The sequence below is a fragment of the Lissotriton helveticus genome, chromosome 2_1 (assembly GCF_964261635.1).
Source record: "Lissotriton helveticus chromosome 2_1, aLisHel1.1, whole genome shotgun sequence".
Classification (NCBI taxonomy): Eukaryota; Metazoa; Chordata; class Amphibia; order Caudata; family Salamandridae; genus Lissotriton; species Lissotriton helveticus.
This window is the reverse complement of record NC_136059.1, coordinates 736,142,043-736,169,587: the sequence shown is the minus strand read 5'-3', so window position 1 is coordinate 736,169,587 and position 27,545 is coordinate 736,142,043. Positions and strand designations below refer to the sequence as shown.

Below are 27,545 nucleotides of genomic sequence, written 5' to 3'. Positions count from 1 at the left end.
CTTACTGCGGAGGTGGAGGAGGTATAACAACATCCTCCTGAGGAGGAAACCTTTGTTTATAGTCCGCCAACATGCTCTGAAGATCCATGATTAACTCTGGAGGGAATTGAGCATACTGCTGCCTGGGCTGTTCGAAATATTGCTGGTACTGCACTGGAGGGGCAGAATAGTGATGGTAGTATTGATCCTCCTCGTCATATTCGTCATCATCCTCCTGATATTTAACGTGTAACTCTGAAGGACTACATGCAGCTCTAAACTGACCATCATCATCAGAGTTCTCAACGTCTAACAGATGGCTAGGAGGAAGCGGAGACATTTTTGGTGTCCTAAAGTGCTGTTGCACTGGTTGCTGAAATGGTGTTGATGGACCAGTATAACACACTGGATGTTTTATCGTTGGCGGTGAAATTTTCGTTGTCAATGATACTGTCACAGTCATTGGAAATGCTGTTGCCACATTTTCAGTCGATGATGGTATAGTCGTCGACGGTAGAGTTGTTTTCGTCGACGGATCTGCAACTGTCGACAATATCGTCGATGGCGTCGTCGACGACGGTGTCTTTGTCGACGACGGTGTCTTCGTCGACGATGAGGTCTTAGTCGACGACATCGTCGCTGGTGTCATCGTCGGCGGTGGTGGTATCATCGATGTCTTCTTCGTCGACGGCTTCACTGTCAGGCTCTTCGACGATGTGGTCTTGATTCTCGTCGACGGCACAGTCATTGACGACAAGGGCAGTGTCGACGGAATAGAACCTCCAAAACTCACCGTTGATATGGTAAACGCTGTCGACTATCTCGACAACGAGGTACTCACTGTGGTCGTCGTTGAAGTGGGAACAGGCGTTGGTGAACCTGCGCCTGATGAAGACTTGTGGCCGCCTTTACCTTTAGAATGGCCAGAAGACTCTGGCTTTTACTTAGATGTTCCTGGAATCTGAGGGATTTTAGGTTGCTTCTCCTTTTTAAGAGATTCTTTAGGCGCTTAAGAGGTTTTAGGTTGTTTCTTCCTCTCCTCAGCCTGACCCTCAGGTGACCTGGGCCTCTTGAGTGACATAGATGACGTGTCGCTGTCCACATCAGAAGACGTAGATTGTCTTATCTTCAGCCAAAGTAGAAGCCTTCCTTCTCTATCCCTCAAGGTCTTAGTGAAGAAGGTGCGGCAAATTTTGCCTCATGGCTGGGATAGAGGCAGTAGATACACTCTTTATGTGCATCATCTACATGCACCCTCCTCTTCCCACAGGATGATTTACAGGCTCTGAATAATCCCTTTTTATCAGACATTCTTCTAAAAGAAATCCAAAAGAGATTTGAAGTAAACTGAGCAGAGCTTAGGGAGACTCCCTTACACTACAAAGTGCGGTGAAAATCTGAGGAACTCAGCCTCTCCTGGGAAGGTTCTAGAGGGTGCAGGGTGCAGATTGGCTGAGTTTTGAGTTTGGTCCTTTTGTAAAAGGAGACTAATAGACTATAGAAAAAGATGGTTGCTACCATAATGGCCTATGGAAAGGAATTATCTAGTACTTTGTTATTTATGTACCGTGGGACTCCCACTACGACGACAGGGAATGATTCAGGCATGTGAATCTATGAAAGATACCCCAATACTGTATAACATTGGCTTTGGCCCAGACAAATTTCCGCTATTCAAAATACACCAGTGTTTTGGGATTATTTTGGAGACTAGATTGGAAGCTACACTACATGTTGTGATACAGATAGGTCGTGCTTCTCGATCGTTCTGTATAGAGCGTGGTTCTAGGAGGGCATCTCTATGATTGTTTAATGCTTGTTTTTTTGCTTTGGCCACCATGCGCCTGGGGTAGATCCTGGCTACCAATTTCTCAGTTAGTTGGTCGGCTTGTTTCTTGTAGTCCTTGAGTTTGGTACCATTCCTCCTAATCCTCAAGAACTGTCTGAACAGTAGATTCTCTTTTAGATGCCTGGGGTGGAAGCTGCAAAGGAAAAAAGGAGCCAGTTTTTGGCTGTGGGTTTCTCATGTGTATTGGTCTTCAGTGTGCCGTTTTCTACAATGACATTCAGATTCAAGAATACCAACTCCTTTTTACTCATGAAGTGCGTGAACTTCAAACAAGTATTTTGATCATTTACCCATATCAGGAAGGCAGTGGCTGTTGTCTTGTTGCCCTCCCAGATTAAGAGAATGTGATCAATATATCCCTTCTAAAGTTTGAAGCCTCCGATATTGAACTTTACTTTTTTGTGTGCCCAGGCCCACTTCGTAGCATATTGGTTCGACCCCCCCGTACATGCCACACTTAGACATTGAGCAGGGGTACATGTCTCCCAGCCCGGTTTCAGCATTCTTTGGAACGCCTTTCCAATCCAGGGATGCTGACCCTACGACGGTCACATGAACAAATGCAGCCTGTCAGGACATAGCCAAGCGCCTACAGGCGTCAATGCTGTACTCCCCGCTGCTGGGGACTCCTTACCATCTGGATCTACCAGTTAAGCATGTGGCTGGTTGCCGCCGGATGCTCCAAGAAATTGGGGTAATGGCATAGGGGACCTATATGAACATGAGGAATTTCGCGATAGGAAGGCTTTCTTTCGAGGTTTACTGCCCACCCTTAGAGAGCTTTTCCTATATGTTAGGCTGATACAGGATGTTAAAGCGGCTACTCCTAAATTTCACTGCAAACGTCCAGAGCTGCTCCCTTGCACATCCTACTTTAAGCACTATACCCATACACGTAGTTTCAATGCTTTATCACAGTATCCAAACGGCAAGCACTGAGCGGCGACGAAATTCATGATTATATTGGGATGAGGAGCTAGAGACTCCTCTTAGCGATGAACAAAAGAGAAAAATATCAGCAAGTAGCAGACTGCGCATTATACATTTTAAATACCTACATCAGCTTTTTTATACCCCCTGCTCGGCTTCACAGGTTTCACTTGCGATCGGACGATAATTGTGACTGGTGCGGCAAAGCAGGAGCTGATTTTCTACACTTATCATGGGGTTGCGAACCAATTAGGGGATACTGGCAGAAAGAATTTGATGTTCTGGGACAAATGACTGGATCCCCGATCCCAGCCACCCCTCTCATTGCATTGTTGGGACACACAGAGAGAGTGGATCTCCTGACCAGGAATACGTTTCATTAGGCCTGCTGCTTGCTAAACGCAGGGTGGCCTGCCGGTGGGGGAGGGGATGGGCCCTCAAGTTCAAAGAGCGGGTGCAGGACTTCACATTCTGTCAGAAGGAATCACTCATCTACGCTGAACTGCTACTACCTACCTCCAAGCCAAGAGATATATGGGACCCCTTGAGAGCATACCTACAATGTCACCCTCTTGCACTAGACACCATATAGTAGAAAATGCCGGTGTGGAGGGTGAATGTGAGGTTGCGATCGGTGTGTGTGTGGGGGGGCGTTACGGGGGGGGGGTGCTGGACACATTCTGGTAGGGAAGAAAAGTCTAGGCCCGTGAAGGGCACTGTTAACTACACGAACAAGCTTAACCATGGTAGGGCGAAATGATTGTGGATTGAAAACTGCATGCTGTAATATTGTAGATAAGAATTTGTTCATGCTGCCAAGGAGATGACCAAACCAAGAATGGAGTAACCATAACGAACTCTTAGTGAGATACATGAATGCAATATTCGTCTGGATAGAAATTAGATTTTTTTTTTTTTATTTAATTACAAAAACTCAATAAAGAAAGTTTAAAAGTAAAATGGTTTTGCTAGGATAACAGTTCAGGCGAAGATACTATGTAGTTGAAATACAGTGGCTTTTTGAAGGCAATGTAAGAAAGACAGTTCAGTTTTCACTGTGTCGAGTAGACTGTCTACTTAAAAGTGAAGCAACTGCAAGAAGGCTAACAGTTGGGCTCCAGACGGCTCTGTTTACCATTTAGTTGAGGACTGAGAGCATGAATAAGCAAGGAGTAATGGAAAACGTTGCATTCAAAACTAGGGGTACTCCAAATACATTCAAATCGAGTGTGGTCAGTATTTCCAAAACTGCACTGCTGAAATATAATCACAAGCATGTGTGTCCTTCTAAGGTATACGGTCAAATGAAAAACCAGGTCCTCCATACGTGGATCCTGTTTGTCTAATCTATTGTTTGAGAAGGTATTTTATATTTAAGGTGTGTGGAAAAACCAAAAATATATTTATTGCTGTGTTCACATTTGCCTTCGGCGAAACATGCTTATTTACAAAAAAAAACTGTTATTCCGCCCCTGAATTTCATGCAGAGTCATGCACACAAATAGACAATGGTGATCTGAGTTATTAAGTAATAAGTGCTCTTAAAAAAGGCAAGTGGTAGTAGGCCACATATAAAGAATACACATGCCAACAGAATCAGACTGATCAGTCCTACTAGGCATGATCTCCCGGGGATTCGGCCGTCCCATGCCTATTAGTTCGTGTTTCCAATAATCATGCATGGACATAAGGAAGTAGAATATGATCCCTTCGAGCTGTTAATGTAACCGCCAGGCTCCCCATGCAACTTTACAATCACAAGCACACTTTTCTACACAAGCCACTTACCTTAAAAGCAAGGCAAACTTTCCAAGCAATTAGTTTCTCTCTGGCATTCAGGATCACTGGATACCGGACTTCCTTTCCCTCACTGTCCCGTTCAACTTTGCCATCCAGGGCAGGGGACTTCCGAGCTTCTGCGTGGGCATAATCTGGACCAACTGTGTACACCTTCGGAGGAAAAAAAGCATGGGATATTACTGCATATGAAGGCAAGGCACTCAGGGGCTTGAGCGTCTAACATGACTGATCACACTGGCTCAATCAAAGATGTACCTGCTCTGCGTCATGCCACTAAACATACTAATAATATGAAAGTAGAGACAATCCTTTCAACACATGTGAGATAGTGGCTCTATATATACACTGGACTAGAAGGAAGTACAGTGTGTATAGAGTCCACCAACCCCAGAGGTATAACAGAGGTAAAAGTCAGAACTGACCTTACTTTCCAAAGTGGTAGCTTGGTCGAGCAGTAAGGCAGTACCAGAGGACAGTGCAAAGCATTTGTTGTGCACACTCAGTCAGCAAAAGGTTTCACACACTCAAGGACTGAACTCCAGGCCAATTGTTTTTATATGCACAGATATAGTTGTTTTATTTTTAGAATCAACAGTTATAACAAGCATTTGCAATGCAATAGGTCTCGCAATAGGAAAGTTTGAGCTATTGGCTTCGTTATTCACCATTTCTTTTAATGTTTGTTTTGAAAATAGAGTAATTAATAGTTTTGTCATTTACAATGCCTATACTTTTAACTTTTGGAAATGTGACACCTATAGCATTTGTAAAGCAACATGTTTTGTTTTTATGTGACATATGTATTGATATTACTAATAACAATATCTTAATTTTTGTAAATAATGAATACTTAAATAAAAGTTATTGTAATTTTTAATGGCAGTAGTTTAAACTTTTGTAAGTAACTTTTGTGAAGATTATGTTCAGTGTATTTTATTGTGATGAAAATCCAAGAACAGACGTGAAATATTAACATTTTTTTGTTAAATTTGTAATAAAGCGTGAAACATTGAGAGAACATATTTGAACCAGTTGTTGAATAGTTGCCCAGATTGATGCTATGGTGGCGCTGAGTGATGTTGCGGTGCCCCTGAGTGATGCTGTGGTGCTGTTGAGTGATGTTGTGTTGGTGCGATAGATAGACTGAGGGCGACAGATAGATATAGGGAGTGCGAATGATAGATAGAATGAGGGCGATAGATAGATAAATAGAGTGAGGGCGATAGATAGAGTGATGGCGATAGATAGAGTGAGGGTGATAGATAGACAGATAGATCTAGTGAGGGCGATAGATAGAGGTAGGGCGATAGATGGATAGATAGAGTGAGGGCGGTAGATAGAGTGAGGGCGATAGAGTGAGGGCGAAAGATAGAGTGAGGGCGACAGAAAGAGTGAGGGCGATAGATAGAGGTAGGGCGATAGATAGAGTGAGGGCGACAGATAGAGTGAGGTCGATAGATCGATAGAGTGAGGTGGCCTCGTGGTGGACGTGGTGGTGGCCGTGGTTGTGGTGGTGGACATGGTGGTGGATGTGGTGGACATGGTGGTGGTGGGCATGGTGGTGGATGTGGTGGTGGACGTGGTGATGGTGGTGGGTGTGGTAGTGGTGGACGTGGTGTTGGTGGACGTGGTGGTGGTAGTGGTGGTGGACATGTGGTGGATGTGGTGGTGGACATGGTGGTGGTGGAGGTTGGTGTGTTGGTGGGCGTGGTGGTGTTGGACGTAGTGGTGGTGGATGTAGTGGTGGTGAATGTGGTGGTGGAGGTGATGATTGTGGACGTGGTGGACATGGTGGACATGGTGGTGGTGGTGGTGGTGGGTGTGGTGGTGGTGGTGGGTGTGGTGGTGGTGGTGGTGGTTGTGTTGGTGGTGGACATGGTGGTGGTGGTGGACGTGGTGGACGCGGTGGTGGTGGACCCAGTGGTGGTGGATGTGGAGGTGGTGGACGTGGTGGTGGTGGACGTGGTGGTGGTGGACATGGAGGTGGTGGAGGTGGTGGACGTGGTGGTGGTGGTGGACGTGGTGGTGGTGGACGTGGTGGTGGTGGACATGGTGGTGGTGGATGTAGTGGTGGTGGATGTGGTGGTGGTGGATGTGGTGGTGGTGGACGTGGTGGTGGACATGGTGGTGGACGTGGTGGTGGTGGACATGGTCGTGGTGGACATGGTGGTGGTGGACATGGTGGTGGTGGACATGGTGGTGGTGGTGGACATGGTGGTGGTGGACATGGTGGTGGTGGACATGGTGGTGGTGGACATGGTGGTGGTGGACGTAGTGGATGTGGTGGAGGTGGTGATTGTGGATGTGGTGGAGGTGGTGATTGTGGACGTGCTGGTGGTGGAGGAGGTGGTGGTGGAGGAGGTGGTGGTGGGTGTGGTGGTGGATGTGGTGGTGGACATGGTGGTGGTGGTGGTGGACATGGTGGTGGATGTGGTGGTGGACATGGTGGTGGATGCGGTGGTGGTGGATGTGATGGTGCCCAATGTTCAGAGGGGACTGGCCCCTTCACACAACAATAGTTGTGTTTACACAACAGAGCTGCTGGTTGCTCCATCAGTTATTGTCAAGGATTGTTTGGGTTTAGAAACCAGTTCTGAGGCACTTCAAACAAGGAAATAATTCTTCTGCAGTAGAAATCTACATTTAGACATTTTTTCGATTTTTCATTTTGCAAAACAGCAGTTTTGGAAGTCTGTAATCTCTATGAAGAGTTTTAGAAAGCTCAAGAAACATTGAGAGGTGCAAAATTTCGCAATTTACTCCTCAGCTCAGTGTACCTCCTGGGTGAAAGAAGCTTACATTACAGCTGCTTGTCCTGAATGTGTTTTGTGTGCTATGGTCAACTTTCTCTGCTTTTAGCATTGTACCACTTGGTCTGTGTGTGTGTGAGGAGATGCTGCACTGCTACTGCTGATTGTAAAGGACTCCCTAAACGTGTGTGTGTATACACAGAAGGCTGTCAGTAAAAATATCAATTACAAAACTATTGTGTACAACACTTCATATCTGCGTACGTTAGAAATATACATATCGTCAATGTACATATATGGTCATTTTGTAGCATGTGATTTAGTACTGGACATTCTGAAACTTCAACATGCACTCTACCTCAAGCACACACGTGCACACACACACGTGCAGACACGCTCACCAGTATGTACCTTTCTGTGATTTTAAGCCGGAACCCTCAATGGTGCCCTGTCCTGTACTGGTGTTAGCTAAACATCCTTGGTGATGAACAGAGGGAAAGAGCTGCTGAAGGAAACAGGAACAATGGCTTTACCTGAACCACCAGTGTGACTGGATGTGGATTAAATGACTTCCTTTGATTTTCAGAGCCTGCTGCTGCACAGTCGGTTTCACGGATAATTGGCTGAAGCTGAGCCAACTTCCGGCGAGGCTTGAAGTACTCATGTTCAACCAGTAGAGAACCGAAAAAAACAGTAATCAACACATTCCTTAAACGAAGGTGACACTGGTGTACTTTTACTCTAGATTTAAGGGTCAACAACCCCTCACCAATGTAGCTTGCAATGCAACGGGCAGAGCACGGGCACGAGCTGTGTGTGGAGAACAAAGGCCTGCATGAACACGCCTGGTTTAATTAGAGCCGTATTTAACGCAGGATTTTGAGACAGCTTTGTTAGGAGGAAGAACCACTAACCGTGCAAGCCCCTGAGTGTGCAGGCCGGTCAGCACAGCGCCGTCTGGTTTTATTGCGAACTCTTCACCTTTGCGCTGCTAATTCTCCTCCAGTGAAGCACAAACCTGGAAACACGCAGTAACCTCTTTGACAGGCAGAGGAAGTGTCAGCGAAGAGGTATAAACAATTTTTTCTGCACTCTAAATAACCATACGTTTCTGTGCTTTTATTAATCTTTCAGGGAGCGCAAGTGTGGGACTCTAGCGCATGTTCTTTTACAGCTCGAGTCGTAAATTGCTGGTATAAATCTAAAGTTTCCAGTGGCTCATGTTCTTGAAACTCAAACGCGAAAAGGATTCCACTATGACAACAGTAACTTAGTAAACCCCAGGATTACCTACTGTCACTGGAAGCCCACGTGCCAAAGCACAGAATTCTAGTTTAGGAGTCGTTTGTAAAAGGACTGCTCTGTGGTGCGGGAGGGGGATGGGCAAAGTGCCGGCGCAGAGTGTGAGAGGGAGGAAGGACGGACGGACATGAAGGCCAGCGTGACAGCGACAGCAACTGTGCAGGGCCTGCAGTGTTGTTCTTTGATGGGGATTGCTTTCTTCGTTCCTGGCTATGTCTGCACATCTTTCACTACAACATTATTAATATTTCGAGGCACGGTTATCAATTTATAGCATGCCAGCCCCCACTGAAGAAAATATGTCATAAGGTGCGTTCCATTCGTCTTCCAGGGAGAGAGGAAAAAGCCCTGTTCTTTTGCACCGTCTCATGTATTACAAATCACCGCAGCCCGGATATCTTAATCAGCGCGTGAAAATACATCCTTATCAGCCTGAGCGGTAAAATATGTATCCGGGGCCCAGGATTCGCGCGGAAAGAAGGGAAGAATGGTGAGCTTTTGATGGAAGAGCTTTGTGCCACAGCCCTGTTCATTTTCTCGTAGCGCTATTTGTTCTAGTGAAGTGGATAACAAAACAAACCAGTAGGCCGTCACGTTTGCGGGGCTTCTCATCCAACAAATATCTGTAGCAGGTTATGTGCTACATAAAGATTTCAACCTCATGCAGAGTTTATTGCGTCCCTCCTTTGTCAATTTAAACAGTGTCTCAAACATTGTTTAACAAAATCAAGAGTGGTTGTAGCAATTCATTTCTGCCGTCAATAGTGTTCTCGAACCAGGGGAGCCACAACAGAAGACAGGCATTGGCCGCAAAGGAATAATAAAAAAAAAACAAGCCTGGGATGAAGACGTGATGTCAATGAACGACACCCCCGACGGGAGCCTATCGATCAGGGACAATAATATGAGCCCGGCCAGAAAGATGAGCGGCATCTGGGATGGGACAGAAAGAGGCCTGAGTGACGACACGGAAACCGGAGCCGGCCCCCCGGCCTATGAAAACCAGGCCCAAGGCCGCGCGCTGATCCATTTTATGCATGCATTGGGGCTGATAATAATAGGAAGTTCAAAGTATTACATTTAACAAGATGTTGCAATCTAGTCTTTGCATGTAAACCCGAACACATTTATGCAAGCAGGCGCTCACGAAGACAAAATACAAATGCACAGACTACATCATAAACATACATTGCTTGAATGCACAGGAGCTGTGGGGAGGGGGGAGGAGAAATGCGAGACACGGCCTGGCGGCTGTGAAAGTGAAAGTACGGCCGGCCGGCCGTGGGAGGAGGGCAGAGCCTTTGAAGTGAAGCCCTTTGAAGTGAAGCTATAGGAGGCAGGCGGCTCGGGGAGAAGCGCGTTCACGAACACATGCACTGTTTGAAATCCGCCGTTGGTTTGAGAACTTATTTTGCCTCCTAAAATTCTCCCCTATCCATTCCTTGCAGAATGGGATAGGCGAGACCTAAAAATATACTTTCCTCGTTATGAGTACTCTCATGTAATTACTGTGCAAAGGAGCAATGAAGTGTGAGCAGACATTTAATACAGTATTGACTGTAAGCAACACAATCCTAAAACACACTATAGCATTGAGCTCAATGAGTTTTCCACATGTAAGTACAGTTGATTACTATACAGATTACTTTAGTAGTCCCAGGACCAGACCCTAGATTCAATCCTGGGGTCTAAGCTGAAACCAGGTTAGCAAAAACGTTTTAGTTACTGTAGTGAATTTTCATGAATATAAAGCTGTTTTAAAAGTTCACACTTAGAAACTTTTCAATGTAAATCTGACAATGTTATTCAATGGGAGAAAATTCAGGTTGCAGGTAAAGTACGATCGCGTTACTTTTGTAATCCAGCACTGGTCTCCTGGGGCCAGCACTGGGGTCTTAACTTAAAACAGGTAGGTAATTGTGTTTCAGTATTTCGTATGATTTTTAAAGAATATTTCAAGTTTTCAAAAGTAGACACTTTGAAGAAATTTCATAGAAAAGCAGAAAATGGGTCCCTATGGAAAAAATACAGATTATTAGTAAACCCGGTACGGATTACTTTCACGGTTCAGGACTGGGCTGAAAAGTACAGTACTGACCTCTCCCCTGATCACAGATGAGTATTTCAGAATTCGGAATTCGGCTGATTTTATATGAATATTTTCAGTTTTCAAAACTTCACACTTTGAAGAAATTTCATAGAAAAACAGTCAATGGTTTCCTATGGCAGAAATTTAGATTACCAGTAGACACGGTTGTGATTACTTTCGTGGTTCAGTACTGGGCTACAAGGTACAGTACTGGCTTCTCTCCTGATTACAGGTGAGGACTTCGGATTTCGATATTTGGCTGATTCTAGGTGAATATTTTAACATTTCAAAACTTCACACTTAGAAGAAATTTCACAGAAAAGCAGACAATGGTTTCCTATGGCAGAAATTTAGATTACTAGCAAACACGGTTGTGATTACTTTTGCGGTCCAGTACTGGGCTACAATGTACAGTACTGGCTTCTCTCCTGATCACAGGTGAGTAATTTGAAATTCGTTATTCGGTTGATTTTAGATGAATATTTTAAAGTTTCAAAACTTCACACTTAGAAGATTTTTCGAGTCAAACCAGTCAATGTTATCCTATGGCAGGAAAGTGAGTCATCGGTTTCCAGGTGAGTACTCGACTGGTGAAGTTAAGGTTCTGGGCATAGACTCAGCGGTCCCCCAGGGTCAGGTAGGTACAGTTAGTACACCCTCAGCGGCACAGGGGCGGCAGGGTGCAGAGGTAGTTAGGCCCAGTGTTATCCAATGAGAGGCAGGGGGCCTTCGGTTGGTGGTTGGTGGCTGCTGGCTAGCAGGCCACGCGGCTGTGGGAGCTGGGCTCCTGGTCACTTGCTCAGGGCAAATGGGGAAGTAGAATAGGGTACAGGTTGCACTGCCAGGGGCACTCGGGCGGCTGGGTGCAGGGTGCTTTTGAGCCGTCGGGCGCTCAATGTTATCCAATGAGGATCTTGAAAAGGGAACAAAGGCTGCAGGCTCGGGTACGATGGATCTTCAGGAGCGACCAACACTTCGAGGGGTACGTTGGGATCTTGGAGGATGGGTAGGCACCCAGGAGTGGGGCACAGGGGGCTGTGGGGCGCCGGGTGCAGGGGTGTCTTTTGAGGTCGGAAAATCTTACCCCCTGCTGGTCACGGTCAGAGGGGTCCTTTGTCGTCGAGGAGGGTCCTTGGGCACTGGATTCTGAGTCAGAACCGCCGGGGGGATGTCCTCAGGGTCTTGGTTCACTCCAGCACAGGCCAGGCTTGGCGGGTGCAGAGTGTGCAGGGTTTGCGGTTCCGGGCTGATGCCAGGTCTTGTTCCTCGTTTTCAGCAGTACCACTGCTCGTGGGAGACCCAGGTAGTCAGAGTCACAAGGCAGTCAGGTCCTCCGGGGTTTTTGAGGTTGCTGACCACTGGAGACGCCGGGGTTTAGCAGGAGCAGGTTCGAGGGTTGACAGGCCGGTAGGGCTGGGGCCAAATCAGTTGGTGTCTTCCTCTTCTTAGCAGCTCCACGGCAGGTCTTCCTGTTTCTTGTTCTTCTTTCTTGTTTCGGTATCTGTATCTGAGGAAGGAAGGTTGAGGGAGCCCCTAAATACTACATTTTGGGGTGTTACAGGTAGGGCAAGGGCAGGGACCAATGGGTCCCTGTCCTGGGGTGAGTACACCCCCTAGCCTGCTCCTCTCCTGTGGGAGGGGGGCAGGAGCCTAGCTGGGATTGGGCAGTGCTCCCCATCTACAAGATGGCAGGAGCCCGGGGTCGTGCTTCACCTCGCCTCCTCCACCTGAGGGGTGGAGTTGGAAAAGGTTGGCACACCCCCCTTCCTGACTTAGTTTTTCCCGCCAGTCTTCATGCCACAGTGGGGGTAGAACGGGTGGGGGCCAGTTGCTGGGTACAGCAAATGGTCTGAGAAGCTCTCAGAGACGGCATGCCTTTGAAGCTTCCCCCGTCCATCCTGGGGGAGGAAACATAGCACCTCGCCCAGGATATGCATTGTTGCAGGCCCAGGAGAGCAAGGGGCTCTCCACCCAGGGGTCCAGCAACATGTCTGCTGTGTGGCAACCTCTGCAGCCACTCAGCCCAGACGTGGATTGTAGGTTAGGTTTCAGGGGGCATCTCTAAGATGCCCTCTGTAGTGCATTTTACATTAAATTCCACACTGGCATCAGTGTGGGTTTAATGTGCTGAGAAGTTTGATATCAAACTTGTCAGTGTTTAGTGTAGCCATTATGGTGCTGTGGAGTTCTTAATGACAACCTCCCAGCACCATATACTCTTAATGGCATCACTGTACTTACAATGCCCAGGAATGGCCCTGGGTACTGTAGGTGCACAGGGCTCATGCACCCGTGCCCATACCACTGGCATAGGGCACCCAGCTAGAGGGGGTGGCTGATGTATGCCAGGGCAGTGGGGTGGTGGGCATGGCACACAGGGATGTGTGCCATGTCGACTCTTTGTTTAGTTCTGCACCTAAACACTCAGCCTGCAAAGGCAGTGTGTGGGTGTCAAGGTACAGGGCCCCTAAGGGTGGCACAATAAGTGCTGCAGCCCTTACGGGTCTTCTCTGGTCACAATGCCCTGGGTACCTAGGGTACCATTTACTAGGGGCTGATATGTGGCCAGCGATGCCAATTGGGTTTAGGCTTTAGTATAGTTTTTAGGGAAGAAACACAGGCCCTGGGTTCCTGATTGACAGGGACCCAGGGCACACCTAGGAAAAGTGCATCAGGTATCAGGCAAAAAGTGGGGGGGTACTGCAACAGGAACTCACTTTCTCACAACACACGACAGAACAATACGCTTAAGGATATGAAGCAGACTACCCAGGATATAACAGCTTTTATTATACACCACCGCGCCTATCAAAGGAATTTACAGGAACACATGAACATGCGCACACCTGGTGCTACTGTCAGGTGTCGCTATCTGTGGCTTTCGGCTCTGTCCCTTCCCCTGACAGAAGGCCCTACCGAGGTTTAAATAAGGAGGAGGAGAACCGACTGACCTACAGCTTGCCAGAGAAAAGTGGAGACTGCGATGACTCTATTAAGTTCCGTCAGGACCTTGGTAACTAATCTGGTAACACTACAATCACCACATATAAAGCAGAACAAAAAAACAGGCCGCAACAAAACAAACCGTTCATGTACAATAAAATAATTTTCCCCTGCCACGCCTTCGCAAATAGAACTGTAAACATACCTAAGGGTGCATTGCAGCTTAAACTTCATGTGCAAGCCAACTCCAAATAAAACTAGCCTACAATTCTCCATGTAGGCATTTGCTAATATCACCTATATACTTTGAACATGCTCAAAATAATGAGAATTGTAGGCAGCCTCAGAAAAAAGAGCAGGTCAACGCTCATTCCATGGGCTTTCAATTTCACATCGAACAAAAACAACTTGCCCTCCATACAGGAGGTTATTTAAGACCAAAGGTCAAAGTGGGCGGGATCTGTAGGGCATTACGTCGCCATACTTTAATTTAACAAAAACAGTTCCCCTACTTTTTATTAAAATACAACTGTCTGGGATGGTTACATCCAACAGTTGAGATGCTGTAGGTGAAGTGGAACAGAGGGAATATCAAGTGCTGGGAAGCCGAGGGAGGAACAGACAGTAAACAAGAAATAATCCTTTTTGCCAAGGTGCCTGATAGAAATGTAAATGTGTGCAAATGGTTATTCTGCAGATTTAAAGGCTGCATAGGAGCGGTACTGGCTTTAATTGATGGAGTCACTTCAGGATTCATAATGACAAAGCTTTATTCATTTTTAGAGGCATTCTAAGGGTGTTACCAGTTGAGCTGTGGAGTGCATGCTTTTTTTATTATTCATTTTTTTAATTAATGCATAAATGACAATAATATGCTCAACAATTACAATTCATTATCACAGGAGAGTAGAAAACAAAAAGATAAAGCAATCACAGTAATGCATTTATTTTATTTTATCTCCTGTCCAACCTGGGAGTTGGCCTCACTCTGTTATCTTTGGTTTAAGTATAGGTTAGTTTTGACATTATGGTTTACCTATTCTTCTCAATCCACCTGGTCAGTGGTGCCCAGATTTTCAATCTTTTTGTTCGGGAGCGCAGTCCCCTTCCTGCGTAAATAGCTTTTTCGAAGTTATAGTTTGCTAATAGCCTGGAGAGCCATTTCTGAAACCCGGGGGGATTAGGATGCAAAGGAAATCAAAAGGGGGGAGTGAAGAGGTGATGCCGGTGGGCACCGAGGTGGGCACGTCCTCCTCTTATCAGGGATATAAGGTAATCAAAAAGGGCCACCTCACAATGGGTGTGTGTATATCCGGATGTCATTGGAATACACCTTCTTTGTTAAAATACCCCTCACACACCAAAAGGGCCCTTGGTGTCATGCTTCATCATCGGGGTCTTCCCGTCCCGCTGCGGGGCGGGGCAGTGCTGCGACAAGCGGATACGCTGGATCACCTTTAGGTGGAGGTGCTATGTGTTGGGAGTGAGTGTCAGTGGGGTCAGGAGTGATATAAGAGTGAGTCGTTAAAAAATACCTGGCCTAGTGGAAAAAAGAAATTTAATTAAACACTGGCTGGTATTATTAAAAGAAAAGTGAAGCGGAGAGATGGAGCTAATTAATGGGCTCTCTCTCCTATGTGGGTGCATTAGGATGCAGCCATGCTGATGCGAGACATAAGCAAAGGATCGCCATACTGATAAATAATAATTCTTCTCCCGGCTTCCCCTGCATATCCTGAGCGACCCCAAGACCTATCAATGTCAGAGAAAGAGAGAGCAGTCAACTTCTAAATCCTCCTTAAAGAAGTTGGTGATTTCTTGTTTTAATTTGTTTGTTAAGTGCATCACAGGAGGCAAACATTTGACTAAGATCTGCCTGATAGAATGCACACCATGGACAACCCGTACCTCTCCCCGTCCCCCATTTAGCAATCCTTTTCATGGTAAGATAAAGCTAGAAGCATGACTTATAACATTGAGACTGGAGTCGAGCAGGGATTCAAATATTCTTTGCTAGTTTACACTTTCGGGAATTCCAATCTCCGCTTTCCACTTTAACGCACGATCTTCCTTATCACCTGTCATTATTGAGTTAAATTATAAAAAAAACTCCAATAGCGAGATCTCTATTTTTTCTCATCTTATCTATTAAATCGTTTTTAGCAAAGCCTATTGTAACCCCCCTTTCTTATTCAGAAAATCCTTGATTTGCAGATATTTATAAAAATCCCTCCGATCTAGCTCTAACCATTCTTTAAGATTTTCAAAGGAGACCAGTCCTGTTGAGAAAAAAAAACCTCCAAGTTTAGTCAAGCCCATGTCGCCCCATCTTTTAATGATTGATCCTTTAAAACTTTCAGGTAGACTAGGGTTATTACAAAGTGGTGTGTAGTAATTCAGACCGCCCAGACGATTAGTTTCCTGACTGATTTCATAATTGTATACCCCCCTTGCAACATTTTAAAGCGAACTTTCTTTAAGTGGTTGTCATTTAAGTATCACCAGACCCAGGCCCACGCTTCTGGCCCCATTTCGAGTTCCAGCGGCGTCGGTATTTCTTCTGTGGCACTATCCCTTGGCTTCTCTTGTATAAGAGCTAGGTTATATAATAATGTAGTGGCCCAGTAGTAGAGTCTAATATTTGGTAGGGCCAGTCCTCCCCTCTCCTTAGGGAAGGATAACGAATATGCTACTTACCAGTATGCATCTGTTCTTGGCATGTAGGGCTGCTGACATTCATATCTATTGCATAGATCGCCGCCTAGTGTTGGGTCCGGATGATTGCACATTGTTGTCCTGGAAGAGTCTTCGAAGTATCACGAGATAGGTGGCTCCTCCCCTGGACTACAGTGCGCATGGGCATCGACTCCATCCCCAGATTGTTTTTAGCCATTGTGGCAAAGATGGAGTGTAACGCTGTGAGTAATGACCATGCTAAGAGTAAATGCAAGTGCTGCAGCCGCTACAGGCACCGGGGAGGAGGGTTGGCGATATGAATGTCAGCAGCCCTACATGCCAAGAACAGATGCATACTGGTAAGTAGCATATTCGGTTCGAGGCATGTGGGCTGCTGAATTCATATCTATTGCATAGAATACATAGCAGTCCCTCCATTATCGGCGGCCGCCTGTGCCAGCTGCAGCAGTTTGAAAAAGTGTTTTTAGAACAGCCTGCCCTACAGCTGCCTGCTGTTTGGAGTGCACATCTACACAGTAGTGTTTAGTAAATGTGTGTGTGGTAGACCATGTGGCTGCTCTACATATGTCTTCTAAAGGAATAATTCCAAGGAAAGACATGGAGGCCCCCAACTTTCGCATGGAGTGGGCCCTTGGAGGAACCGTTAATGTGCGCTTGGCTTTTTGATAGCAAATCTGAATGCACTTAACGATCCACCTGGCTATACCTGCTTTGGAAATGGGGTTGCCCTTGTGCTGTGGCGAAAAGGCAACAAACAGTTGTTTCGTTTTCCGAAAATCTTTGGTCCTATCTATGTAGTACATTAGAGCTCTCTTGACGTCTAGTGTGTGGAGCATTCTCTCCGCCACTGACTCAGGATTTTGGAAGAACACAGGCAGTTCTATAGTTTGATTGATATGGAACTGTGAAACCACTTTAGGAAGAAACTTAGGGTTGGTGCGAAGCACCACCCTGTTGGGAGTGAATCTGTATGAATGGCTCTTGGCTAGTTAGTGCCTGGAGTTCACTAACGCGTCGCAGCGATGTTATTGCTATTAGAAAAGCCACCTTCCACGTTAGGAACTGAATCTCGCGTGAGTGCAGAGGCTCAATAGGTGGACCCATCAGCCTGTTGAGGACCACATTAAGGTTCCATTCAGGAGCTGGTGGGGTCCGGGGAGGAATAACTCGTTTGAGTCCCTCCAGAAAAGCCTTAATGGCAGGCACCCTGAAGAGTGAGAGATGCAGCCTGTTTTGTAAATAAGCTGCTATTGCGGACAAGTGTATACGAATGGAAGCATAGGCTAGATTGCATTTGTATAGATGTAACAGATAACAAATGATGTCGTGAGTAGATGCGTCTAGCGGGTTGATGTTGTGGTCTGCGCAATAAATGACAAACCGCTTCCATTTTGCCGCATAACATGCTCTGGTGGTGGGCTTCCTTGCCTCTTTTATGATATTCATACATCCGGGAGGCAAGTTGAGGTAGCCAAATTCTAAGACCTCAGGAGCCAGATCGCTGGGGGAAAAGCGTATGCAAATATGCCTGACCAGTTCATCCATATCGCATTGCCCTGCGACTGTGGGTGTGGAAACCTGGCGGCAAAGCTTTGGCATTTGGCGTTTTCCTTTGTGGCGAAGAGGTCTATCTCTGGATGACCCCACTGCTGAAAGTACGGGTGGAGTACTGATGGATGTATCTCCCACTCGTGCATCTGGTGGCTGTACCTGCTGAGCAGGTCCGCCATCTGATTGTCTTTGCCCGGGAGGTGTTCCGCCATGAGGAAGATGTTCCTTTGAATGGCCCACTTCCACATGCTCTGAGCCAGATGAGACAACTGTGGAGAGTGTGTACCTCCCTGCTTCTGAATGTAGTACATGGCTGTCATGTTGTCCGTCCGGATCAACACGACCTCGTTGCACAGATGTACTTTGAATGCTTTCATTGCCATGAAGATAGCCATCAGTTCTAGGAGGTTGATGTGCATCTTCTTTTGCTGCGTCGTCCATAGTCCCTGCACTGTGTAGTGGAGTACATGAGCTCCCCATCCCTAGAGAGATGCGTCCGTTGTCAGAATAATCTGTGGCACAGGCTCCTGGAACGGTCGGCCCTTGCAAAGGTTTTGTGGATTCCACCAATGCAGAGAGTTGTATGCACGACCGGTCACCAACACTAGGTCTTTTAACTGTCCATGAGCCTGATTCCACTGACGTGCTAAGCACTCCTGAAGCGGACGCATATGTAGTCTCGCGTGCGGGACTATGAAGATGCAGGAGCCCATCATGCCTATCAACTGCATGAACACTCTTGCCGGAAGCGAGTGTTGCGGTCTGAATTTTTGTAGTAGCAATTGAATGCTGTTGATCCTCACTGAATTTGGCTGTGCTGTGGCTGCTAGAGTGTCTATTGTCGCACCCAGATACTGCCGTATGTGGGCGGGCTGAAGGTGGGACTTGGGGTAATTCAGTGAGAATCCCAGATCGTGAAGAAGGTGAATGGTGTGGGACATGTGTGCGGCACACTGCTGGGCCGACTTTGCTTGGATAAGCCAGTCGTCCAGATAAGGGTATACATGAATGTTTTGTCTCCGTAGGTGTGCAGCCACTGTCGCCAGGCATTTTGTAAACACCCTGGGTGCTGTTGTCACTCCGAAAGGGAGGACTTTGAATTGGTAATGTTGATCCTGAATGTTGCGAGGAAATCTCCCTGACTGAGCAACGGCAGAACCTGCTGCAATGTTAGCATGTGAAAGTGTTCCGATAGAATGTACTGGTTTAGGGGTCTTAGGTCCAGTATGGATCTGAGGGACCCGTCCTTTTTTGGTATCAAGAAGTACAGTGAGTACACTCCTGTGCCCCTTTCCTCCATAGGCACGAGCTAGATTGCCCCTTTTTGCAGCATGACGAGTACCTCCTGCTGCAATAAGTGCAAATGCTCGGTGGACATAGGACGGTGTCTTGGGGGTAAGTTGGGTGGAGTGGATATTAACTCTAGACAGTAGCCGTACTGGATAAGCTTTGTGACCTACCTGTCTATGGTGATGGACTTCCAGACCGGCAGGAACTGTTGGAGTCTCCCCCCGACCGGTGTTGTATGGTCGGGGGGCAGTGACAAGGCGTCACTGTTTGGTAGCGGCGGAGGATCGGGAGCTGTTGTTTCCACGACCTCTGCCCTTGGCGCTGTTCCCACGATATCCACCTCTACTTTGTTTGGTGTATGTGCTTTGCGTGCCACCTTTATTGTACTGTGTTTGCTGGGACAGCTGGCCTCTGGAAACTCCTCTATTGTGTGAGCGACGAAAAGAACCACCCCTGAACTGCTGCGACTGGAGAGCTCCCATAGATTTCGCAGTTTCAGTGTCTTTTTTGATTTTTTCTACGGTGGTGTCCACCTCAGGTCCAAATAAGTGATCAGGGTTTACAGGCTGATTTAGTATGGTGGTTTGTATCTCTGGCTTGAACCCGGAGATTCTCAGCCAGGCATGTCGCCGTAACATCACACTTGTATTAATGGCTCTGGCAGCGGTGTCCGCTGCGTCCAATGCACACTTGATAGAAGCATTGGAAATAAGCTTCCCTTCCTGTATGAGCATCTCTGCTGCTTCCTTATATTCATCTGGCAAGTGTTGTAACAGGGTCTCAAGTGTGTCGTAATGGGCCCAGTCATATCTGGCTAAGAGCGCCTGAGTGTTTGAAATGCGCCAGATATTGGCCGCTTGAGCTGCTGCCCTTTTCCCTGATGCTTCTAGCACTTTCGATTCTTTGTCAGGGGGAGGAGCATCACCCGTTGGTTGTGAATTTGCCCTCTTCCGGGCATTGGAAACAACTAGAGAGTCCAACGGCAACTGGCCCTTGATGTATGTAGGGTCCCCAGGCGCCGGTTTGTACTTCTTCTCAATTCTGGGGTTTAACACCCTGGCCCTCGTGGCCTCCTTGAAGATGCCACCAGCATGTTTTAAGACATTGGAAGAGTCTTGACAGTTTTTTCAGAGGTGGAAAAGGTGTCAAACAGAAAATCCACTTCAATCGGGTCAGCATGGAGCTGGACATCATGATTTTTGGCTGCCCCTTTCAATAAGTGCATTAAATGCCGCCGAGTCTTCAGTAGGCGAGGTTTTTACAGCATACACCTGACTGTCTGGGGCAGTGTGTGGATCTCCTGGGTCAGCAGCGTCTGCCCAGGGTTCATTATGATCATCAGGATCAGTGTCTATAGGGTAGTTGTACTCCTCATCGTCACCTCCCCGTCTCCCCATCTGAATAAGTGGGCGAGACAGGAGCAGTGTATTGGCCACATGGAGATATCGGTTCGACAAGAACGGGTGAAGTAGTGGAATCCTTCTTCTTTTTGAATGGGATTTTATAGGACTCCATAGGCTGTTCCGGGGTGATCTTTTGTTTGAAAATTGAAAGTCTACCAGTGTCGGCGTCAATGAACTGTTCCGGCTGCTCTTGAAGCGGGGGTTGTCGATGCTTTGCGACCACTAACCCAGGCCCGTTCTTCTGTCCCGCTGACGCCTGCTTAGACCCTTCGACGGTCGTCTTAGGGGCGAAGGCCTTAGGCACCACTTTCGGCGGCAGCGTGAACTGGATGGGCGCCGGCGACTTTTGAGGTTTAGCAGCAGGTGTCGATGGAGAAGTATCCTTCGGACCGATAGTGGAAGTTAACGACTCCGACACCTGCTTCGAGAAGGAGGCGGACGGCTGCGTCGACTTGACAGGTTCCTTCGATCCAACGGCAGGCGTGGATTCGAGGGTTGTAGCGCTTTTGGCCTTGTCCGTCCGACGTGTAGGATCGAGAACCTTCTGCGGTCCGAGTCCTTTGTCTGTGTCGACGCTCCTTGGCGCCGATTTTCTTGGGTCGACGTCCTTGACCTGTTTTTTGTTTGTTACAGTCTTTGGGTCGACACCCGTTAGCGACCTCACCGGGTCGATGACACCTTTAAGTTTTTTCGGCGCCGATAGTTCCGAGGACTTCGAGCCGATCAACGCAATACGCACTTTTGGTTTCGATGCCGCCTCCAGTGCTTTCGATTGCGTAGACACCGATGCTTTCTCTTTCTGTTTCGATTTCCCAACTTGTGGCTCCTTAGAAGTGTCCGAAGCCGGGCCTTGAGGCGAGGCTGTGGAACCCATTATAAGATCTTGGGTAAGGCCATGTGGCATCCCTCGACCTGAGCCTTAGTAAGTCTTTCAGCCCCCGTATCGACGGTTGGGCCTAGCTCCTCGCCTGAGCTATCTTCTCCGGCCCCAAATACCACCTCGTCGTTAGTAATATCGACCATCTCGACATCTGCGTCGTAGTTGGAGTCGTTTTCCGATGCAGGATCAGACTCTCGAACTTCTCCCTCATCCTCTTCGGTATCGAAAATGTTCACCGGGTCTGGTGCTGACTGCTGGGCCTCCTGGCGCGCTGCGCGCCGAAGTCGAATCGTCTTCTTGGATCGGAAACGAGAACAAGCCATACAGCTTGCTTCATCGTGATCCGGCGACAGGCACTTGTTGCACACCGGGTGGACGTCGATATGAGGATATTTCGAGTTACATACGGGGCACCTCTTGAACGGGCTCCGTTCCATGATGTGTCGTCGATAAGCCTCTGGCGGTGACTGGGCCTTCAGCGCCGAGAAGTCACGCGACTCCTCAGGATTTCCGACTCGGGAACTGAGTTGAAACAGACTCGGGCAAGACAATACCGACGATATACTAAAGGTCTTTTGGCCAAAAAGAAAGTTTTATATATATTCCGAACTTGAGGGAACAAATATGCATCCGACCCCAATGGCGGAAAAAACAATCTGGGGATGGAGTCGATGCCCATGCGCACTGTAGTCCAGGGGAGGACCCACCTATCTCGTGATACTTCGAAGACTCTTCCAGGACAACAATGTGCAATCATCCGGACCCAACACTAGGCGGCGATCTATGCAATAGATATGAATTCAGCAGCCCACATGCCTCGAACAAATGTATATGCCCTTCTGGGCTTGGCATATGCCCAAATAAATCGGGAGAATAAATCCTTAATTCCTTTTAGACAATTAGTGTTAAATTCCAGCAGGATTGCACTAAGCAGGTATAAAAACATGGGAAATAATAAGATTTTGATGATATTACATCTGCCGATAATGGAAAGGTGTAAATTATGTAATCTCAACAGATCTGGCTTTGTTTTAGTAATTGGTGGTTCGACATTGTCTTTAACAATGTTGTCGATATTTGCGGAGATATCGTTGCCGAGATATATTGCATTTTTAACTGCTTTGACGTCATTAATCATTATGTTCTCATTACAGACGATTTGGGATTTACTGCGATCAAGTGAGTACCCGGAGAGTGTCCCGAATCTCGCCACTTCTGTCTCAATTTCGACTACAGCCGTTCCGGGATTGGGAGTCACTAGAGCTATATCATCGGTAGAGGAAGCTTTACGCTGACAAAAGGCAACATTGGTTTATGTGACGCTTACAAAAGTGTAAATCTTCTGCCTAAATCAGGAGGGTTTGCAAGTATACTCGAAATCTGCTCAAATGTATATGATAGACCTGCTAAACATATATGTGAGGGCTTAAGACCCAATGTCACTTCTTGTGATGCCACTTCCTGTGATGTCACGCGCCACGATGTCACGTGCTGTGATGCCTCTTGCATACTGATTAATTAGGTTAGTCCCCCCACCTCTTTTTAGGGCTCGCTGCGAAAAACGCTCGAAAGCGCGCTCTCGCAGAGAGCACTATAGCTGTCGGGTCAGCCGACAAACGAGGGGGGACAAGAGCAGGCCACGCGCACATTGAGACGCATGGCAGAGTCGGATTCCGACGCTCGCCTTGGGATTGGGTCGCGCGAGTCGGAATCCGACTCTGCCATGCGCCTTGTGTTACACTTGCATGCGAGTTTTACGGAGGCTCTGCGGTTAGATCTTGGTTAAGCATCGTGCTGGTTTTATATTTAACAATTGTACCTACGTGCTCTCAATAATAATTACTTCTGTTAGGAGTGATGGAAATGCTAACTGGACGCGAAGTTTGATTTTTTTTTTTTAAATACAACTTTGATTAAAAATCATTCTCTGCTGCCATCTGGTGGTCACAAGTGTTTCCAATGCTTCTGTGTTTTCAGTATTCAGCAAGCGGAAAATAAACGATAGCTTACTTCTTACTTGTTACCAGTTATAAATCTCAGCTGCTTGCTGTGTTTCTGCAGAAATAAACTATTTAACAGGTTAAAACAAGTACGAATTTTCTTTTTTGTGTGCAGTTTTTGCTGTGGTTTACAAGCTTTATTCTGAGGTAATTGTCTAGGAGGGTGGACAAGGCACAATGATTGCAAACCCAACCACATCCTTCAAACATCCACATCCTCAAGTCAACTACAGCCTAAATTAACTGCAGCAGGGAAAGAACAGCCTGGATTAAGTTATAGCCTTAAATTAAAGTCTCAATCGACCATAACCTCAAATTGACTAAAGCCTTCAAAAATTCACTCATGGTTAAACTACTGCCACTAACCCATTGCAGTCTGACATGCCCCACCGTTCAACGAGAGCATCAAATAAAACCCCTCTCAAAAGACCCATAACAACCAATCAACTCTGGCCTTAATTGATATGAAGCATCATTGTAACCGCATCGTCTGTTCAGCTGATCCGGGTTGGACACATTCAGTGGTCCCTGCTCCTGTGTGGGCCGCAGCAGCACCCTCTCATGGAGCCTGGATTGCGGTGCCACAGGGGCCTCACTAGCAGTACTTAATTTAAAGAAAACCAAAATGTGTCAGGGTTGACGTCAGTGGGTCACTGCGGCTTGCACCACACATTGCCCCTGCCATGCTGTCAATGATAGTAACAACACAGCTACAAACCATCATACTTCTACAAGTGTGACAATTCGGAGTATTCCAGGCCCCCAAAGCTATAAAAATGGCTTGGGTGGCACGTAATAGTTGGTTTTAATGAAGATAGCATTAATAATTAACAGTTGTTGTGACCATTGATAAATTAGCCAGGCAGCGCCACCTTAAGCACTGCTCCCTTGGCCAAGTGCAGAAGTGAGGACATTGATAAGCACATATATTGCGGCCTGTGGAGTGGTCTCAACTTCATGGATGACTTCTGCGCTTGGAGTATACAGGCCAATCAGGACGCTCATCTCAGTGCTGACGGAAATCTGGCCCCAACATTGGCAGTGTCATCACCAAACTCCCAGTCAAGGTTGACTGCCAATCCACTGGAAACCTGATTCTTGTAGAAGGCGTGATGTGGTGCACGATCAGAGCCATTTAGGACCACTGAGGGACCCCTTTCATACATAGATCGCTCCTGGCTTCTCTTCTGGGCAATTACTTGCTCTCTCTGGCTATCCTCCATTGCAATAAGATACTGGGCCTCTCCTACTAACAGCCTCTTCTCCAGTAGGTAAGGTGCACTCCTCCCCTTTCTGGGAGATGTCTGCGCTAGCCTATCATCAGCCTTCCGAAGGAGATATGAATGACAGACAGTGGGACACACACTGTGTGGAAAATTCCTCACCCTAAATTCCAGAAAACTGTAGTCCAATCCCAAATGCATACCATCTCCCAAACAGCAAAGGTCAGGATGAACTATTCAACAGTTCTTTGCTAGTAAGGTCCTCATTGAATATCTAAGGGGAGGCCTGTCTCCATCCTCCTTCACTTCAGTATCTGAGATCCCCCCTCCAGCTACAAGAATGCATCCAATACACTTCCATTGTTTGGGAAGCTTCATTCACCCTCCATCAGTCACAATGCTGAATCAGGTGAATCCAACATGGATCCCACTGGTCACCAGTAGTGAGAGTCTCAACTCACACAGAGCTATACACATGCTACACACTTACTGAACATGCAAGCACTCGATAAACACATGAATGTCAGCGAAAGGATCTCGGATTCACATAGAGCGGAACTTCACACAGCTGGAGTCAGTAGCCAACACTCTCTGTGACACATAGAAAATAGTCTGGTCACACTAATGATTCACAAAAACTCATTAAGCTGCCACCACCACTGTAAGTGATTCACTGAAGGTACGGGCAGCAGTACGATGTGGCCTATGCCTTTGTGCACGCACTAGATTAGTGTGGCACATGGTCAAACAAAAAGGTCAGGATACCAGTTTCATGTGCGATGTCCATAAATATTGCCACATTGGATTTAATAATAGAAAACCTCCACCCAATATGTTTGTAAATGATCTTTATTCTGACAATATTTCTGACAGACAATATTTTGACATGCAACCAGAGTAGGCGCATTCATACGAGCGCAAGGGCGTTGACCCCCTACAAGCGAGATGAGCCATCACATGCAATATTATTAGTAGTGCTTCCTTACATCGCACTGTTTTCAATTGAATTCAATGAGGGCACTATGCCAGTTGGTGTTCATGTGAGCTAGTCCAAGCATGATGATTGGCAGCAACCTTGCCCATCGCAGTGAAATGAAGTCTGCATGTCAGAGACCTCCTGGAGCGCTCTTTCTTCCTGCTCCAACTAATCTGGGTGCTGATGTCATACTGGTCACTAATGCAAACAACATGAAAGCTGCATTGGAATTGGCTGAAATGATGGGTCACATTGATACCCATCCCCTGTGGGTCCACGGCATGCCTACTAGTAGGCAGGCAGCGCTGTGGCATGAAGAACAAGCATTCAAAATGCAAAGGTCTCGCCTTTGATTAAGTTAAAGCCATTTGCTTTGCTAATGGTATTGTATAGCACAGCAAATGGCTTTAGCGTAATGAAAGGCGAGACCTATTGCATTTTTAATGCTTCTTTAGGACTTGTGTCCTGGCCGAAACCGCAAGTCACCTGCGGGTGTCATGAAAATGTAGAAGGCCGAAAGGAGTGTGACTTAATAAAGGCTTGAAAGTCCAAGCGACTCGCTTAGAGTTTACTAAATTGGGGTTAAATTACCACTATAAAATAAGTATTTAGTGTTTGAAACTAAGCTGAATAACATCAAACAGTACAATACTGAAACGTGCGGTGTTGTGTAACATAAGTGGGTATTTACTGCCACCTGCAGGTCAGAAGTGGAAAAACACCTAGTTTGTTTTCTTCTGGCAAGTGCATTTTTAGCCAGAAAGCACATTAACTATGACTTTAACAAATCCGCACTACAGGTATACATACACGCCAACATTTCAACTTCGATAAAAGGGAGAAATATGCGTGGGTGGAAAGACCTTCTAACGTGAAACACGAAACGGGTCAGATGTAACACAAAATAGATGGCAGGCAGGGGTTGTTGGTGACATTTAAAAGTGGTGGGCGTAAACTTTCTGTCGGAGTGCACCGTGGCGAATTGGAGAAGCAAGAAGGTTAAAACAAAGCAATTGTGAAAGTGCAGTTATTACATTAATAATGGGACGTCATATAACAACAAGAAGATAGAAATGTTTCTGAAGGTAGGCCCTGCCAGTGCCATGCACCTCTGAGCAATATACACGCTGTGTGCCAGCAGGGCCTAGCATCAGAAACATTTCTATAGTTATGTTTTTGAAGCTAGGCCCAGTGCTGGCACTCAGTCTGTATGCTTCTCAGAGGTGCATCACGCGTGCCAGGCTGTAGCTTCAGAGTGAGAAACATTTTCTGCACCACTTTGGGTTCTCACTCTATAAACACTAACACTCTTTGAAGTGCAAAGTCACTCTGCACTTCAAAGAGTGTTAGGCCCACATGCATCATTGTGTCTTTTTGCATTTCTTAATTTGCGAAAAATAAGGAATCGCAAATTAAGAAATGCAAAATGATATGCATCAATATTTTCGGTATTCTTGTGGGATTCGGTAAAAATCGCATTTTTTACCGAATCCCAAAGAAATACCGATTTCTTAACTTAATTTTCGCAATTCCCATTGATTCCTATGGGCCAAAAGGCCCATAGGAGTCAATGGAAATTGCGAGTGGCACTTAGAAAATTTCATGGGTGCAGGGGGGGGTCCAAAGGACCCCCCCATGCACCCCTGAAATGTACTTTTCAGCATAAGTTACATACACACATGTCCTAAGGACATGTGTGTGTGTAACTTTACAGTTTAAAAAATGCATTTTTGTGCATTTTGAATCAATTTCGCAATTTACCACGAAGTTGAACTTCGTGGTAAATTGCACTTCCAATTTAAATAAACGCATATTTTTCTTTAATGATGCATAGCATTTAAGAAATCGCACAATTGCGATTTCTTAAATGCTAACGCAATTTT

General features: G+C 46.5%; 1 protein-coding gene across 5 annotated transcripts in view; it reads right to left on the bottom strand.

Annotated features, from left to right (window-relative positions):
- PPIP5K2 (diphosphoinositol pentakisphosphate kinase 2) overlaps positions 1 to 27,545 on the bottom strand; it is a 1,596,028-nt gene that overhangs the window by 1,302,601 nt on the left and 265,882 nt on the right. For all 5 annotated transcript variants that reach the window (XM_078675453.1, XM_078675448.1, XM_078675449.1 and 2 more), the window contains exon 8: positions 4,547 to 4,708. In XM_078675453.1, coding sequence (XP_078531579.1) covers positions 4,547 to 4,708 — 162 coding nt within the window. The remainder of the gene's footprint in view (positions 1 to 4,546; positions 4,709 to 27,545) is intronic.